At 36.1% G+C, this 14277-nt stretch overlaps 1 protein-coding gene across 7 annotated transcripts in view; it reads right to left on the bottom strand.

The window, feature by feature from the left end:
* The window catches only part of LOC131032105 (dehydrogenase FPY6), a 218676-nt gene that overhangs the window by 159776 nt on the left and 44623 nt on the right, over positions 1 to 14277 (bottom strand). For 6 of the 7 annotated variants that reach the window (XR_009103379.2, XM_057963026.2, XM_057963030.2 and 3 more), the window contains exons 3-5: positions 5218 to 5358; positions 3422 to 3470; positions 3190 to 3207 (exon numbers count right to left, since the gene is read on the bottom strand). Coding sequence is in view for 6 of the 7 variants with exons in the window: in XM_057963026.2 (XP_057819009.1) it covers positions 3190 to 3207; positions 3422 to 3470; positions 5218 to 5358 (208 nt within the window). In the remaining variant the exon portion in view is untranslated. The remainder of the gene's footprint in view (positions 1 to 3189; positions 3208 to 3421; positions 3471 to 5217; positions 5359 to 14277) is intronic. The other variant, XM_057963031.2, reaches the window with a different exon arrangement.

Here is a 14277-nt window from a genome sequence, read left to right on the forward strand (position 1 = left end):
CCTTCAATCTGGGCCCTTGATCACTGTTTGATCTTGGTCGTTCGTTTATTTTTGAAAACTATATAAGGCTACCTCGTCTGATTTGGAGAGTGTGAGGTTTTTGATGTATTGTTGCTTAAGGTCATTTCCAAATAATATATTTGCATGTGCACTGCTTTGTAATCTCTATTATTTGAATGATTTGCATGGTTTCAATTGCCTCAACACTTAGTTAAAATTAATTTAGATTTGCTTTCATTGTTGTTAATTTGAATGAAGGATTTGATAAGTGTCAATTGATGGTGTATCTCCGCTCACACTTTTGGTAAATGGATGATTTCCATCTTGCCGTGTAAAGTTAGTCTGAGCCCATCCCCTGTGCATCCCAACATCTCGATCATAAGCAAAACCCATTGAAGATTGCATCGGCCTTGTGTAGTTGTCCCTAGTGTGGCGAAGCAAGGTTTGGTTCCTCAAGAACACCCAGTTGATACCGTCTCCAAAGTTCGTAGGATTAGATTAGCCTTCCTAAACCCTATCCCTTTTTCCCTTTCTTTTGAAAGTCTAAATCCCAGAAAATTCCCCAAAAAAAGAGCCTAAAATTGCTAAATCCATCTAAGTCCAGTAGTTCAAGATACTTGTCAAACGTAAGTCCCCCTTGAAATTTCAGCATTCACTACCCAAGAAGCTATTCCACTAAAGTCGCTTGTTCGCACATATAGACCTTGGAATCAGTAGTGATTTTTTAGGAGAGGATAGAATACCTTCGGGTATCCTATCCTAATGTTTGGTAGATGATAAAACAGACACCAACACTACCACATGTCACGATGGAGGAGGTCAGCCCGATTGTGTCTAGATTCATTGAACATACTACCACTCAAAAGGATAAGGATGTACCTTCCTAAAAGATAGCTCCTCACACCACTTGTCTAGCATGCATTTGTCTCTGGTTTTATTTTGGGAAACTCTATCTAGGGTTGTGTTGTCTTAATCTTAGTTGTTGATCTTAGATCGATCTCGGCCTTTCATTTGTTTTCAAAAACTCTAAATAAACTCTCATTCTCTCATTTCATTTTGTTGTGGAGAGATTTATGAAATTGTTGCTTAGAGCTATTTTGATAATACAAGTTCATTTGCAGTTTGCTTTGAAGCCTTATTATTATCATATGGTTACATGGTTACATATCTTTCTTCAACATAGAATAGTTTTGTTTAGAGTAAATTTGCTTTCAAAGTTGTTAAATGAATGATGGATTTGATAGTATAGGTTGGTGAACAATTGCTCATACTTTTTTTGAATAGATGATTTTTATTCAATGTGTAAAGTTAGCCTGAGCTTATATCATGGATGTTTAACTTCTACTGTGGACGAATATTATTTGTTGGATGGTATCATTCATAGTTTGAAAATTTCAAGCACAACCTTAGAAAATTGCACCTACTTTGTTTAGTTGTCCTTAGTGTGGCAAAGCAGAGTACTGTTATTGGTTTCACCTAATCTCTACAGTCTCCCAAGTTCTTAGGAGTAGTATAGAACTTCTAAACCCTTATCCTTTTATCCCTTTTTTGAAGTCCAAAACTGAAAAATTAAATTAAAAAAAAAGAAAAGAGAGAGCAGTTATTGTCAAAAATCATCCAAGTCCTAACTTGTGAATGATATCAATTGAGCGTAAGTCCCCCTTGTATTTCAGCATACATAACCAAGGAAGCTATCCAACATAAAGTCGCCCGTTCACACATATAAACCTTGGAGTCGTCGTGTGGTCTTTCTTTGCAATCTTCGCATACGTAGTGATTTTGTTCAAGAGAGGGTAGAGTGTCCTTGACATTTTATTCTAATGTTCGGTGAATGATAAAACGTACACCAACAGGTTCCAAGACTTAAATCAGGGTTTATCTTGTTAAAAGGGATTTTTAATGATAAAGTTATACCTCTAACTATCCTACATTTCTTATTTGAATGGAATTGGTGATTCTAGGGCAAAATTTAGGGTAATCCCAAAAGTGAACATTACAAAGGCAGAAGGGGAGATCGAGGATTGGGCATTGGAGATCCTTGTTTCGAACTCAAAAAAAAGAAAGCCTGATGTCCAATCAGCAGCTAGACAAGAAGGGAGATCGGAGATCGAGGATCTCCTATCTCAACTTGAGACAAGGAAAAGCCTGAGGCTCGAACTCCGAAAAGGGGAAAACACAAAATCACACAAAGAAACAAGGGGGGAAACAGAGGGGAAATGCTACGAGGACAGAACTCCTAGGGGAATAAAAGAAAAAGCGGGGAGGGTCCCCATTTCGCCAAGTGGCAAAAATGGGGTGTGAGTGCAAGGCATAACACATACTACGCCCTTAATCCTATAGTGTGCATAGAGATATAAGTAGTCGGCTTGTGGCTACCATAACTCTTAATTAAGTTCTATGATCATTAATATAGTCTTATATTAAACCTAGGTGGCATTTGTGGCATAAGTATTGTATTTATAGGAAGTCGAGGATACTTATTATGATCGTATTACTAATTAAGTTCTTATTGTAGACTTTTAAAGGTTTTCCCTCCCAGAGTAGCTTATTGTTATCAAGTATTTGCAGCATATTTCCTATTATATTCTTCTTGTGCAAATTATATCATTACACAAACATTCACTACTATTGGATATCAATCTACGTATTTCTGGTTTGTTATAAACTTTGAAGGCATCTTATTTTGATTCTATGCATAAACAAGTCTCACTTCATTGCGTACCATTAACACAACGGATTCTTTGGTTAATTTTATCAATTAATTCTTAGTGATTAATTAATTAACTACCTGTCATAGGGGAGTTTTATTAATTTAGGATGTTTGAAATCAATTGCATGGGCACATAAAGTTAAGTTTTGTTGGGTTCCTTTCTGATGGGTTCATGTTAAGTTTAATATTTTTCATATGGACGGGTGCTTGATTTTATTAGTGTTGGGGTTTCAAATGATTTGTTTCTTGGTCAACCTCCATAAAAACACCAGTTTTAACCCTCTTAAACATACTTCTTCTTAATTTCTGCTGAAGATGGGCCATATGTTTAGGCCTAAAATATTTGTGTGTTCAAGCATTTGGTTTCATTGTAACACAAAGCTCACCAGAAGCTTTTAGAAATAACATCTGATACTACCAAGAATCTTTCAGAAATAATTTTCAAAAATTAACCAGTGTATGTTTCAGATTTAACTTACATAGAGCAGCAGGTTTTTCTTCAGACCAGCCATGACAATGACAAATATATTTGGACAAAACAATACGATGTCAGATTCATGAAATTAAGCAGAAAATTTCTTGATGAGCAAAGAGAAATTAGAGGGGGAAAAAAAAAAAAGAAATTACTAAACATGAACCAATTGTTGTCTATATGCAGTGTTTCACTAGACATGTAGAGAAAGCTCATATTAACTTAAAAAGAAAGTATACCTTGAAGGACATGTTTTCCTGCTTTTAACATCATTGTTGATATTTCTACCTGTTAAAGTGGCAAAATCTTCATAAGTTTTCAAATTATCCACAACTTATCAATCTATATATTATTTCAGAGACAAAATAAACATCCTCTGTACTGTGCTAATTCGATGTGTAAGAACTCAAGCTGAAAACAATATGGAAAACAGGTGTCTCTTTCAGACAATATCAGAATCTTTAGACCCCTGCCTAACTTTAGAATTAAAAATGACCCTAAAATTCACAACTTTCACACCATGTTCATCAGCATTTGGAACAGGACAGCAATATATATATATATATATATGGAAAATTTACAAGTTTAGCTGTACATGAAATCATGATTCAAGTTTAGATATTCACTAAACACATCAAATTTGAGATTCAATGTTCAATCAAATATAGCAGCTGCAAATATTGCACTTATTTCATTACAAATCTGAAATATTTAACAACAGGCCTGAACGTGCTATCATCGTCACATTACATTTCATGTCATCCTCTGTTTCATTATTGTTCTCAGCAGCATGTCCAAAAAGTTTGGTACCATGAACACAAAAAAGCACTACAAGCCCTCTAGAAGCAAACTAAATAGTCACTAGCAATAGAGGCTTTCTAAAATGCTAACTAGAATGGTTGGCATTCATCGAATGCATACAAATAGCAAACTGAGTGGAGCTCAAAACAATAAACAAAGATCTCTCATTACTTAAATATCAGTACCAGTGCCCAGCACAATGTGCCTCCTATCTATTAGTTGAACCAGAGTATGAATCTCTTACATCCTACCAAAGCACATGGATCTCTTGAATAATATCGTTCCTAGATCATCCATCTAGACAAGTACATTCTAGCAAAGTAGGTGCACTAAATCGTATTGAATAAATAATGACAATATTATTATGTTTTGATAACATTGGTTATCCGACTATGTATTAAGTGTCTATTGGCTTTGGGTAGTTATAAGCATTGGTTGATTGACAGTTGTGTTCCTCTTAACAATTGGCGGGTCTTTTAAATAGATTGTGTATCGTCAAGGAAGGCAGTATGATCTAGTTGGATCAACTCTGATCATTTCTGGTCTTCTTCTATAAAAATTTCATGTGTGAACAAAGATATATTTTACTCCTATATTTGGTATGCATTGTCATCTCTATTATTAACTCATGTATCTATTTTATCAGATAGAGCAGTAAAAACCTTTGATCTTGAGGGTGGCTAACAGGATTTTGAAGAAATTGAAGAAAAGAGGGTCATATTTCTTTCCATATTTTACTGTAACTCTAAAAATCTTTCACCATCACACCCCAAATCAATCCTTGGAACCTCTAAAATCAGAAAATAAACTATATTTGCTGCTATGAATAACAAGAAGAAAGGCTAAAACCCTTTGTTTTTTACATAAACCCTCATAAATAAAGTGTAAAAGTAGCATAGATTTTTTTTTAAAACCCTGGTTTTTGTTACAATTGAACTTTATTACGTACAATGTTTATTTCCAACCATGATATGCTCTATTTGACATGATATTTATATAACAAAATCAATTTTTTATTTATTTTATGAATATTGTATCATTTTTAAATTTCCCAAGTTTTTCAAGACTTCATGTTTTAAACACGTCACAGGTAATTGAACTATTTACACTTTTGCCATGACATGTCAATGCTGTGTAAATGGAATGCTTCTATAGCATAAGTAAATGCAACATCCGTTGATTTTAGTAATAGTAGACAATAGTTATCTAATATCAGAATTTAGGATGATGTTACCTGAGCTTGCCCTGCAAGAACAACTGCAACCCCATGTATTGATTTATCTTGAATTATTTCGTTAAGGCCTGCTTCACCCCACTTGATATCTATATTCGGAGAAAAATCTAGAGCAAGTGCTGCAGCAACCTTTGCAGATTTCTATAAAAAATAAAAGTTAAAATCATTTAAAATACAGATTATATAAAAGTATGATTTGTAGAATCTGTTAATGACCTAGACATATTCTTGTGTAAGTTACACATTCCACTGCTAAAATATTTTTGAGGATTTCTGTAATGACATGTTTTATAACATACATGGAACCAAAAAATGGCACTGGAGTTTATGTCTGTACTTATGAAATGAAATGCTTTGAAACTCAATTACTGGAAAAGTTAGACCCTTAATAAACACTTAAAAATCAGAGGCCAACAATCACAATGAAAAATCTAGAGCAAGTTCTGCAGGACCCTTTGCAGATTTCTATAAAAGGGAAAAGTTAAAATCATTTAAAATGAAGATTATATAAAAGTATGATTTGTACAATCTGTTAATGACCTACAAATATTCTTGTGTAAGTTACACATTCCACTGCTAAAATAATTTTGAGTATTTTTGTAATGACATGTTCTATAACATATATGGAATCAAAATAAGAGACTGGAATTTATGTCTGCACTTAATGAAAAGAAATGCTTTGAAACTCAACTATTGGAAAAGTTAGGCCCTTGATAAACACTTTAAAAGAATGGACCAACTGATCATAATGAATGGCAATATAAGAAACGGTAACTCGTCAATTTTCTGATTTTCAAATCACATTATTCATTCACCACTCACATGTCTTTACTACTAGTCTTGTTCATTTGGAAATTGTGGTTTAGGCATAAATTAGGGCATTCACTAATAGGGGGCATTACATGTATACTCATCTCTTCCATCAATAAATTCATTTTTGACTATTGTTTTTCAAAGGAAGAGGTACACAATCTATATTCTCCAAAAGAAACAAAAGGTCTAATTGTCATTGCATCTCTCAACATTCCTTCAAAATAAGGAGACCTTGCTAGATGAAATGGGATGGCATGGGCATAAAAAAAATTGGCAACTAATTCATTGGCTTACTCACATTTTTGCAAATTCAATAACCCTACCAATACATTTTCTATCAAATAGTAGAAGTGGCCTTCCCCTTCCCTCTATTGAAACCCTCTCCAAGTGATGTATTGGCATACTCATCAATAGATTGCAAATAGTATGAATAAACATTTCTTAGTAGTTCTAAGAGTATTTTCCTCACTCTCCCCAACCAACTTTACCATTTCAACCCATTCTCTAATGTTATATCATCAAAAACTCTAACCTTATGTCAACTCTCAGCATATAAACGATGAACAACCCTAGTATAGCTCCCATGATAATCAATTTTGCAAACCTGACACAACCAATGCTTGTTGCTCCTTGAATTTCTACCCTTATTAGTGCTTGAATTGATGGCAAATTGGAGCAAGGACTTTTTCAGGTTGAAAGGGTCTTCTGCAAATATCTAAAGAGAGGAAAGGCATGCAAAACTGTCTTATCATGTTCCAATAGAACTTGTATTTGGATTTTCAAAAGAAAAAGAACCTCCAACACTTCCTTAAAGTTCCATTCTGATTACTTCTTCACCACCCATCTCATTGTCATCATTGTTGCAAGCGCTCATTTTTTATGTCAAAGATGTTTCAGAGATTTGTCGTGCTGTTGACCTATGGTTTTGAAATTCTTGTGTGAAAGAAAATTGAAAAAAAAAAATTTAAATAATTACAAACTCACTCTCTCACAAGCTAACTGTTGTGTATAGAATTTTTTATTTAAAAAAACCAGTCTGATACCTTAATGGCTGAATTGTGAACTCTAAAGATCAAAAATCCTATGAAATCCTGCTGAATCCCCATGGAATCCAGCTAAATGATTATAAGATAGCACCTCTCTGAGTCTGAAGCTAGCAGCAAGGTTATAAAATTGGCGCGATTATCCTCCAATAACGTGTAAGAAAACTTGCAAAGTGAAATGAAAATTATCATTAGAGAGGCACCTTTCTATCATTTAGTCTTGAATAAAGGAAGTGGGAGGATCTGTGGAACCCCCACACCTCTTTTTCAAAAACAATTCCCTCCAGACAATTAGATTTTTTAAACATTATAAAAATGAAGATTGATGTCAAGGACGTCTAGTCATGCTCAAGGTAGTCAAGGGACTTCTCAAGCATTCCCAACTGCCTTGAGTACAGCCAAACATCCTCTAGACGTTTCCTACTGTTAGGTCGCATTTTTTAAATGTTTCCAGATTTCAGAGAATTTTGGGGATAGCTAGGGGACATCCCCGATCACCTTAAGGATGGCCAAACGCCCCCTAGATGTTTCCTACTATTAGGTCACATTTCCAAAATGTTTCTAGAGTTTAAAGAATTTTGGGGACAGCAAGGGGATGTCCCTTACCATCCCATCATACTCGAAATGCCACTAGGGACAGGGACAGGGACAGGGACAGGGGTTTGACGGCCAGGGACATGAACTCATGGAATATAGTTATCCTCGTACCAATATAATATTACCTACTATTCTATGAAGCAGGCCCTTACTGTAAGAAGTTTTAGATAAACACTAGAAAGGTTCTTTAAAATACTGTCTCATTGGAACTCTATGATTTAATGAAACATAAGTTATCTATTTCTCTAAAATTGAATATAAGATGGGGTGTGAATGACCCTGAAGTTTGATGGCAATACATTCTTGGTCCATCTAAATAACAAGATCTTCTTCTAAACATAAGGTCTCAAGTTACCTGTTGTTTCACCAAGGGCTAGCCATCAAAACAAAGTTGTGCTAAGCTGGTATTTCAGATTCCATGTGTATTTGATGTGGAAGAGAGGGGACAGTCTCCCATGTTTTTCAAGATGTTCAGTTACCAAGTCATTTTGGATGTAGCTGCAGGTTAAGTTTAGTTTTACTTTTCTCTCCCTTGTCTCTCTCTCATGGTGGGTTCGCTCCTATTGGGGGAAGGGATGATTCAAGAGAGCAGCAAAAGTACATGGACTCTATCCACTTGTTAACTATTGACTCTTGCAAAAGATGAGTTGTACAGCAACCTTTCGGTGGGGTATTTGCCCATCAGCCTAGGAAGTTGAAGGCTTTAGGTGGGATCGTGCTTTGGTTTTAATCAAAGTTCACAGGTTTCTGAAAAGATACTCAAGCACAAGTAATTTCATAAGCAAATATTCTCCTTGTAACTTTGTAGCTCTTTTTGTAAAATAAGATGTAACTTCCAAAAAACAGAATACACGATTACCTTTATTCAATTAAAAAATAAGACGAGTAAAAAACTATTTGAATTTGTTGTTAGTATATCCTCCAACCAACCACACCATATACTTTCTGCTCAGTATAAGTCATCCTTAGGTCTCTAATAATCCCTTTGGTAAGAAATTAACAAGTCCACACACCTTTGCCCCATAAAACATAATGGAAGAACTTGCCTTGTCTGTGAGTTTTGAACATCTTCGCAGTGGGATAGAATAGAATGATTCCAATAGAAATCTTACACAAGAGTGAAGTCTCCAATTTTAACTCGGGATTACAAAATGTAGAAGGAGGTAGCATTATCTGAGGAATGCTCACCCATTAACATATGGCAAAGCAGCTAAGTTTCATTGAGTAAAGATGAATAAAGCATTTTGACATGGGCAAAATCTCACTGTACCTGAAGAATATTTTAAATTTTTAATCAAAATTTGTCATAGTTATACCTGAAACCTAAGTTGCAAGGTTCACCCCCTCTAGGCCCCTGGTACTGGTCCGGTCTAGTCCTGGTCCGGGGTCCTAGTCCAATCCACCTGTGGTCCGGACAAGGTCCGTGACTCACAGATGTTCTAACCAGGTCAAACCTGGGCATCTGGCGGGACAAAAACCAGGTTTTTTTGGAAAAAATTTTAAAAAAATTCAAATCCACCACTTAAAAAATTAAAATGAAACCCTAAAAGTGAGTTTTAAAACATAAATTTGGCTCATTTCTCCTCATTTGTGCTGCAACAACAGTTTTTGGCTAGTAGGGTGAACAAAGGGTGAACAAAGTTTGGCTTCCAAAATCAAATAGTTGGAGTTGAGGACTGATTTTTGAAGCTTCGAAAAGTGTTGCAGCACAATTTCCACACATTTGCAAGCTCGCATTGGCTGAAAGAGGTAGGTTTTTAAACATTTTTTTCAACTATTTTTGTTTCACAAATTGTCAAACATGAAACATTAATTGTTTTTCATTCTTTTGTTTTTGTTTTGAATGTGTTCATATTATTTCTTGCCATGGGAACTAGAATGGCATCTACCTCTTCCTCCATTGGCACAAATGAACAATCAATATCAAAACAAATAAATGATCCAAATTCTCCCCTATGGAAGTATGTTGACATAATAAGACCACTTCCAAGAGGTGGGGGATTCCATTGGAGATGCCAAGGATGTGGTGTAGAATGTAATAGTTTATATTTTCGGGTGGTAGGCCATTTGTGTGGAATACCAAGAAGAGGCATCAAAAAATGCCCTGGAAAAATGTGATGTCCCCTTCTAGCTAGAGACATCACTCTAGCTTGTGATTAGCCTATCAAAGATCCTCGTAGGCTAGTAGGATTGGATAGAGGGTCACCTTGGCGTGGAGATCTTCCGGGGACAGAACAGAGTACACTTCTGGGTTGCCAGAGTTTGTTTATGATGAGTTTTGCTTTGAGTTTGGCTTGTCCAGGCTATTTTTAGCAGTTGGAGATGGACCCCTGCTATTTTTAGCAGACATCACGGTCATATGGGTGGTCAACTAGTGAGCTCCAGTTTCAGACGACATAGCTAAATTCAAAATATTTGTGGAGTTAGACAAGTTTGAATGACTTAGCATTTATTATTAAGTGATTTAATAATAAAGTTATAAAGTGACTTTATATTATAATCACTTAACTTGAGGGTCAACTCATCATTAGACGGGGCCATGTTTTTAATTAAATTATCAGAGCCAGACTATTGAAATATTAAAATTAGATGCCCATTTAATGATTAAAATCATTTTGACACCCAAAGTGAAATTAAATGAAATTACAAGCAAAATTGTAATTAAGAGGATTAGGGTACGACTTGCAAAAAAGGATATATAGCGTTGAGTTTGGAAAGAAGAGGATGGCTAATTTATTTTGACATTGTGAAATTGAAAGGGTTTGCTCTGGAGACTAGGGTTTTCAGCCACCATTGGAGGACGTAGTTGCTTCAATGTTCACCATCTGAGCTGATGAAATATTCAGTGATATTTGGTTTCAGGAAGACTTCATTCAGAGGTCTTATTTGCATCTAATTGCACAGAATTGAAGAATAAATTCACGAGAAATTATTGCAGATTTATTGAAGAAATTTTGGTGATTAACAAGTACGGTACGGATTGCTACAGTGCCGCCGTACGGATTGCTACAGTGCCGCGTGAATAGTGCTGCCGTACGGACTGCTACAGTACCATGTGAACAGTAATTTTTTTCAAAAAAATTAAAATTTGCAGTTTGCAGATTTTTCAACTACTGGGACAGCAAAAATCAGGTTTTTTATCTTACATTGTAATAAATTTGTTTCCCAGGCATATTGGCCATAAAACAGAACAACATTCCCTTGATAGTCTCGTAAATTAATTCCAGCAGTAATATTATTGTTTCAGTATTATTTTAAGCATAGGAGTTTATTTCAGTATTGTATCATTGCTCATTATTACCAAAAAAAACACAAAAAAATCCATAAACATTCAAAAACCAAAACAAATTCAAATCTACTACATTCAAAAGAAACAGTCAGCAGAGGAGAGCCAAGTTGGGTTCTTACAAAAAAAGGGTAAACCTATACCACACAAGAAGGTGATGAAATATATTAAGGAGCATGAGGCAACAGAAGAGAGAGATGCCCGCAGATTGAATCAAACCGCACCAAAAAAAACAAAGGGAATGCAACCCCCATCTAATCCCAAAGTTGTAGTAGAAAACCACCCCTTTCTTTTCCACGGCTAAACCTCAAAGCAAAGCACCCTTTACACGCAAAAGAACAAAGGGGCCTTTAGAAACCGCATTTCAAAATGGGAGTCGAGACATTGCCGACCAAGATGTAGCAAGGTGCATATATGCAAATGGGTTGGCTTTCAATGTTGTTCACTCCCCATATTGGAAGAAAATGTTGAGAAGTGTTAATGAAGCTCCAAGAGGGTATAATGGCCCAGGTTATGAGAAGGTACATGGAACCTTATTGGAAAGAGAATTGAAGGGGGTCGAAGATGCATTGAAACCCATAAGGGATTCATGGGCTGAGACAAATGTATCAATTGTTTCAGATGGGTGGAAAGATTCTAAAAATTGCCCCTTGATCAATGTAATAGAGGTGTCCCCTAAAGGGGCAATGTTTTTGAAAGGTGTAGATTGTGAGGGCCAAGTAAAAGATAATCAATTTATTGCAGATATTCTCATCTCCGCCATTGAGTCAATGGGACCCCACAATGTTGTCCAAGCCATAACGGACAATGCAAAAAATTATAGAGATGATGGTTTGTTGGTTGAGGAACGCTATCATCACATCTTTTGGACACCTTGTGCAGTCCATTCACTCAATCTTATGCTACAAAAGATTGGGAATAAATTTAAATGGATCAAAGATGTGTATGCAGAGGCTAAGGACATCTAGATGTTCATCACAAACCACCACATGTCTCAAAGGATTTTTAGATCCTTTTCAAATTTGGAGCTATTGAAGCTAAGTGAAATAATAATTTAATTTTACATTTTTTGATTTTTTAAATTTTCAATGCTCATAACATCATTGTGTAAGCTATATTGTGTATTCTTCTTTAAAGTTTGGTTTTATTTTTTAATCATTTTGGCATTAATTTGTGTTATAGGTTGTTGAGACCCGTTTTGCATCAAACACAATCATCTTGAGATAACTTGTGAAAGTTAAAGTGGCACTTTGCAATATGGTGATCAGCACAAATTGGACTATATCGAAGCAGAGCAGCAGTGAGAGGGCAGCAAGAATTAGGGAACGGATATTAAATGAGTCATAGTGGGATCTTGTGACATATCTCTTTAGTTTAACTGAGCCCATTATGAGCATGATTAGCTATACCGACATGGATAGGCCTTGAATTGGTGAGATTTATGATAGCATTGACTCGATACTTGAAAAAATGAAGTGCATTATAAATGAGAGAGAGAAAGACCCCGAGGAGAAATTCTTCAAACAAGTGGAGCAATTGTTGTAGAAAGGTGGAAGAAGATTATTACACAGGTAATTGGTAAATAATTGAATGAATTAAATGAATTCACTACTTATATTTGGATCCCTATGTTGGCATTGTGTTGTCATTGATGTCAACCGGTATGGGATGACCACTAGTAGATGAGATGTATGTGCAACACTGCTATGAAGGAGTACAGGATGTGATATCTTGGATATCATCTTGTGTTGTAGAACACCGGTAAGGTAAGGAAGATGACCTCAGGAGTCACCTACACACAAGTTAATGCCTGACTTGTGTGATGAGATAGAGAGGTGTTTGAGCGATTGTTTATGATGAAGAGCCAGAATGTTATCTGAATCACATCCACACCGGAAGAGAAGATTGAACAAGTCACTGGTATGCTGTGAGGTTGCACAACAGCAGGACTCCCACTGGATGATGCAGTCATCATGAGAAGCAATGACTGACAGTGTATGTGCTCACACCGGTTCACATATGCTTGTTTGAAGATATGCTGCACAAACAAGGAACTCACATGAGCAGATGACAAGGTGTTCCTCCACCAAGTAAGTGGAGCTTATCTCCTATATGCATTAAGTGCATTATAGTTTGGTGGGATAAGAGTAAATAGGTAAAGGCAAGAACTTGAAGGATCACTCTAGATCCACCGGTAAATTGAGGGAATGCCTTAAGTGCATGAGATCAAGGTTATACACTGGACCGACAGAGAAGGCTTGCTAAGATGTTGATACAGCAGAAGAGTGATGTGTTTGTCATTCAAACAAACCGGCTGAGCAGATACAGTCAGAGGAGAATGGTCTAACCAATGAAGGAGTCTAGTGAAGGATGATGACCGGTATCATCAAGAGTGATAACCAGTATGTAAACCGGCTGAGCAGATACTACAAGGAGGCACTCATAACCGGCTTTCTCATGAATCTAAAAGTTTGATCAAGCGATATGGATCCCGGTTTATCCAGTTTCCGAAGTTTACCTATATTAGAATCCAAGGTTTCACTGGTCATCCCTACCGATTGCCAATCTATCCAACCAATAGGATGGTCCTGCTGGAAGTTCTCAAATAGTTGGAGACATATCATGGTTTCAAAAGAATAAGACAAAAGGCAGTCGTATCTTTTCCATTCTTCATTAGAAACATAAAAGAATCTTGTTCAACTACGCAAGCAGCTGAGGGTGCCAGGTTTGAAAAGTAGTGGTATCCTTTTACCTTCTACCAATCCAGAACCAATTATGATCCTCACAATAACATCAGATCAGTAAAGGAGGAAATATTCAGGCATAGAATGGCAATAGAAGATTTATGGGCAAATGTTGTTGATGATTACGAAATCAAGAAAAGGTTACATTCCGGGTTATTCGTCAATTTCATCAGAGAAACTCAACCTTTTCTCGTACCAAATCATTTAGAAGATAATGGAGAAAACACTCAACCTGGTTTTGATGAGCATGCACCTCTTCCTCCTATCAAGTGGTCAGAGTCGGATCATGTAGACTTAGCCACCCTAATGCCAGTCATGAAATATACTAGGTGGTGGGTTAACCAGCAGTGTCACAAGCTGAAGCAGAAGAATATAACTTTGACATATAATCTAATGGGAGTAGTAGAAAGATATTCTTCAAATGAAGAAGCAACACAAAATGCCAGACCAAGCGAGAATGCTAAAAGGAGGGGGAAGGCAATTGAGAATGAAGAACCTGTTCAGAAAAAGTAGAGGATATAACCATCTCGTTCCGCCACATCAAGGAACGAGAAATACATATTAAATATTGATGAAC

The sequence above is a fragment of the Cryptomeria japonica genome, chromosome 4 (assembly GCF_030272615.1).
Source record: "Cryptomeria japonica chromosome 4, Sugi_1.0, whole genome shotgun sequence".
NCBI classification, from domain to species: domain Eukaryota; kingdom Viridiplantae; phylum Streptophyta; class Pinopsida; order Cupressales; family Cupressaceae; genus Cryptomeria; species Cryptomeria japonica.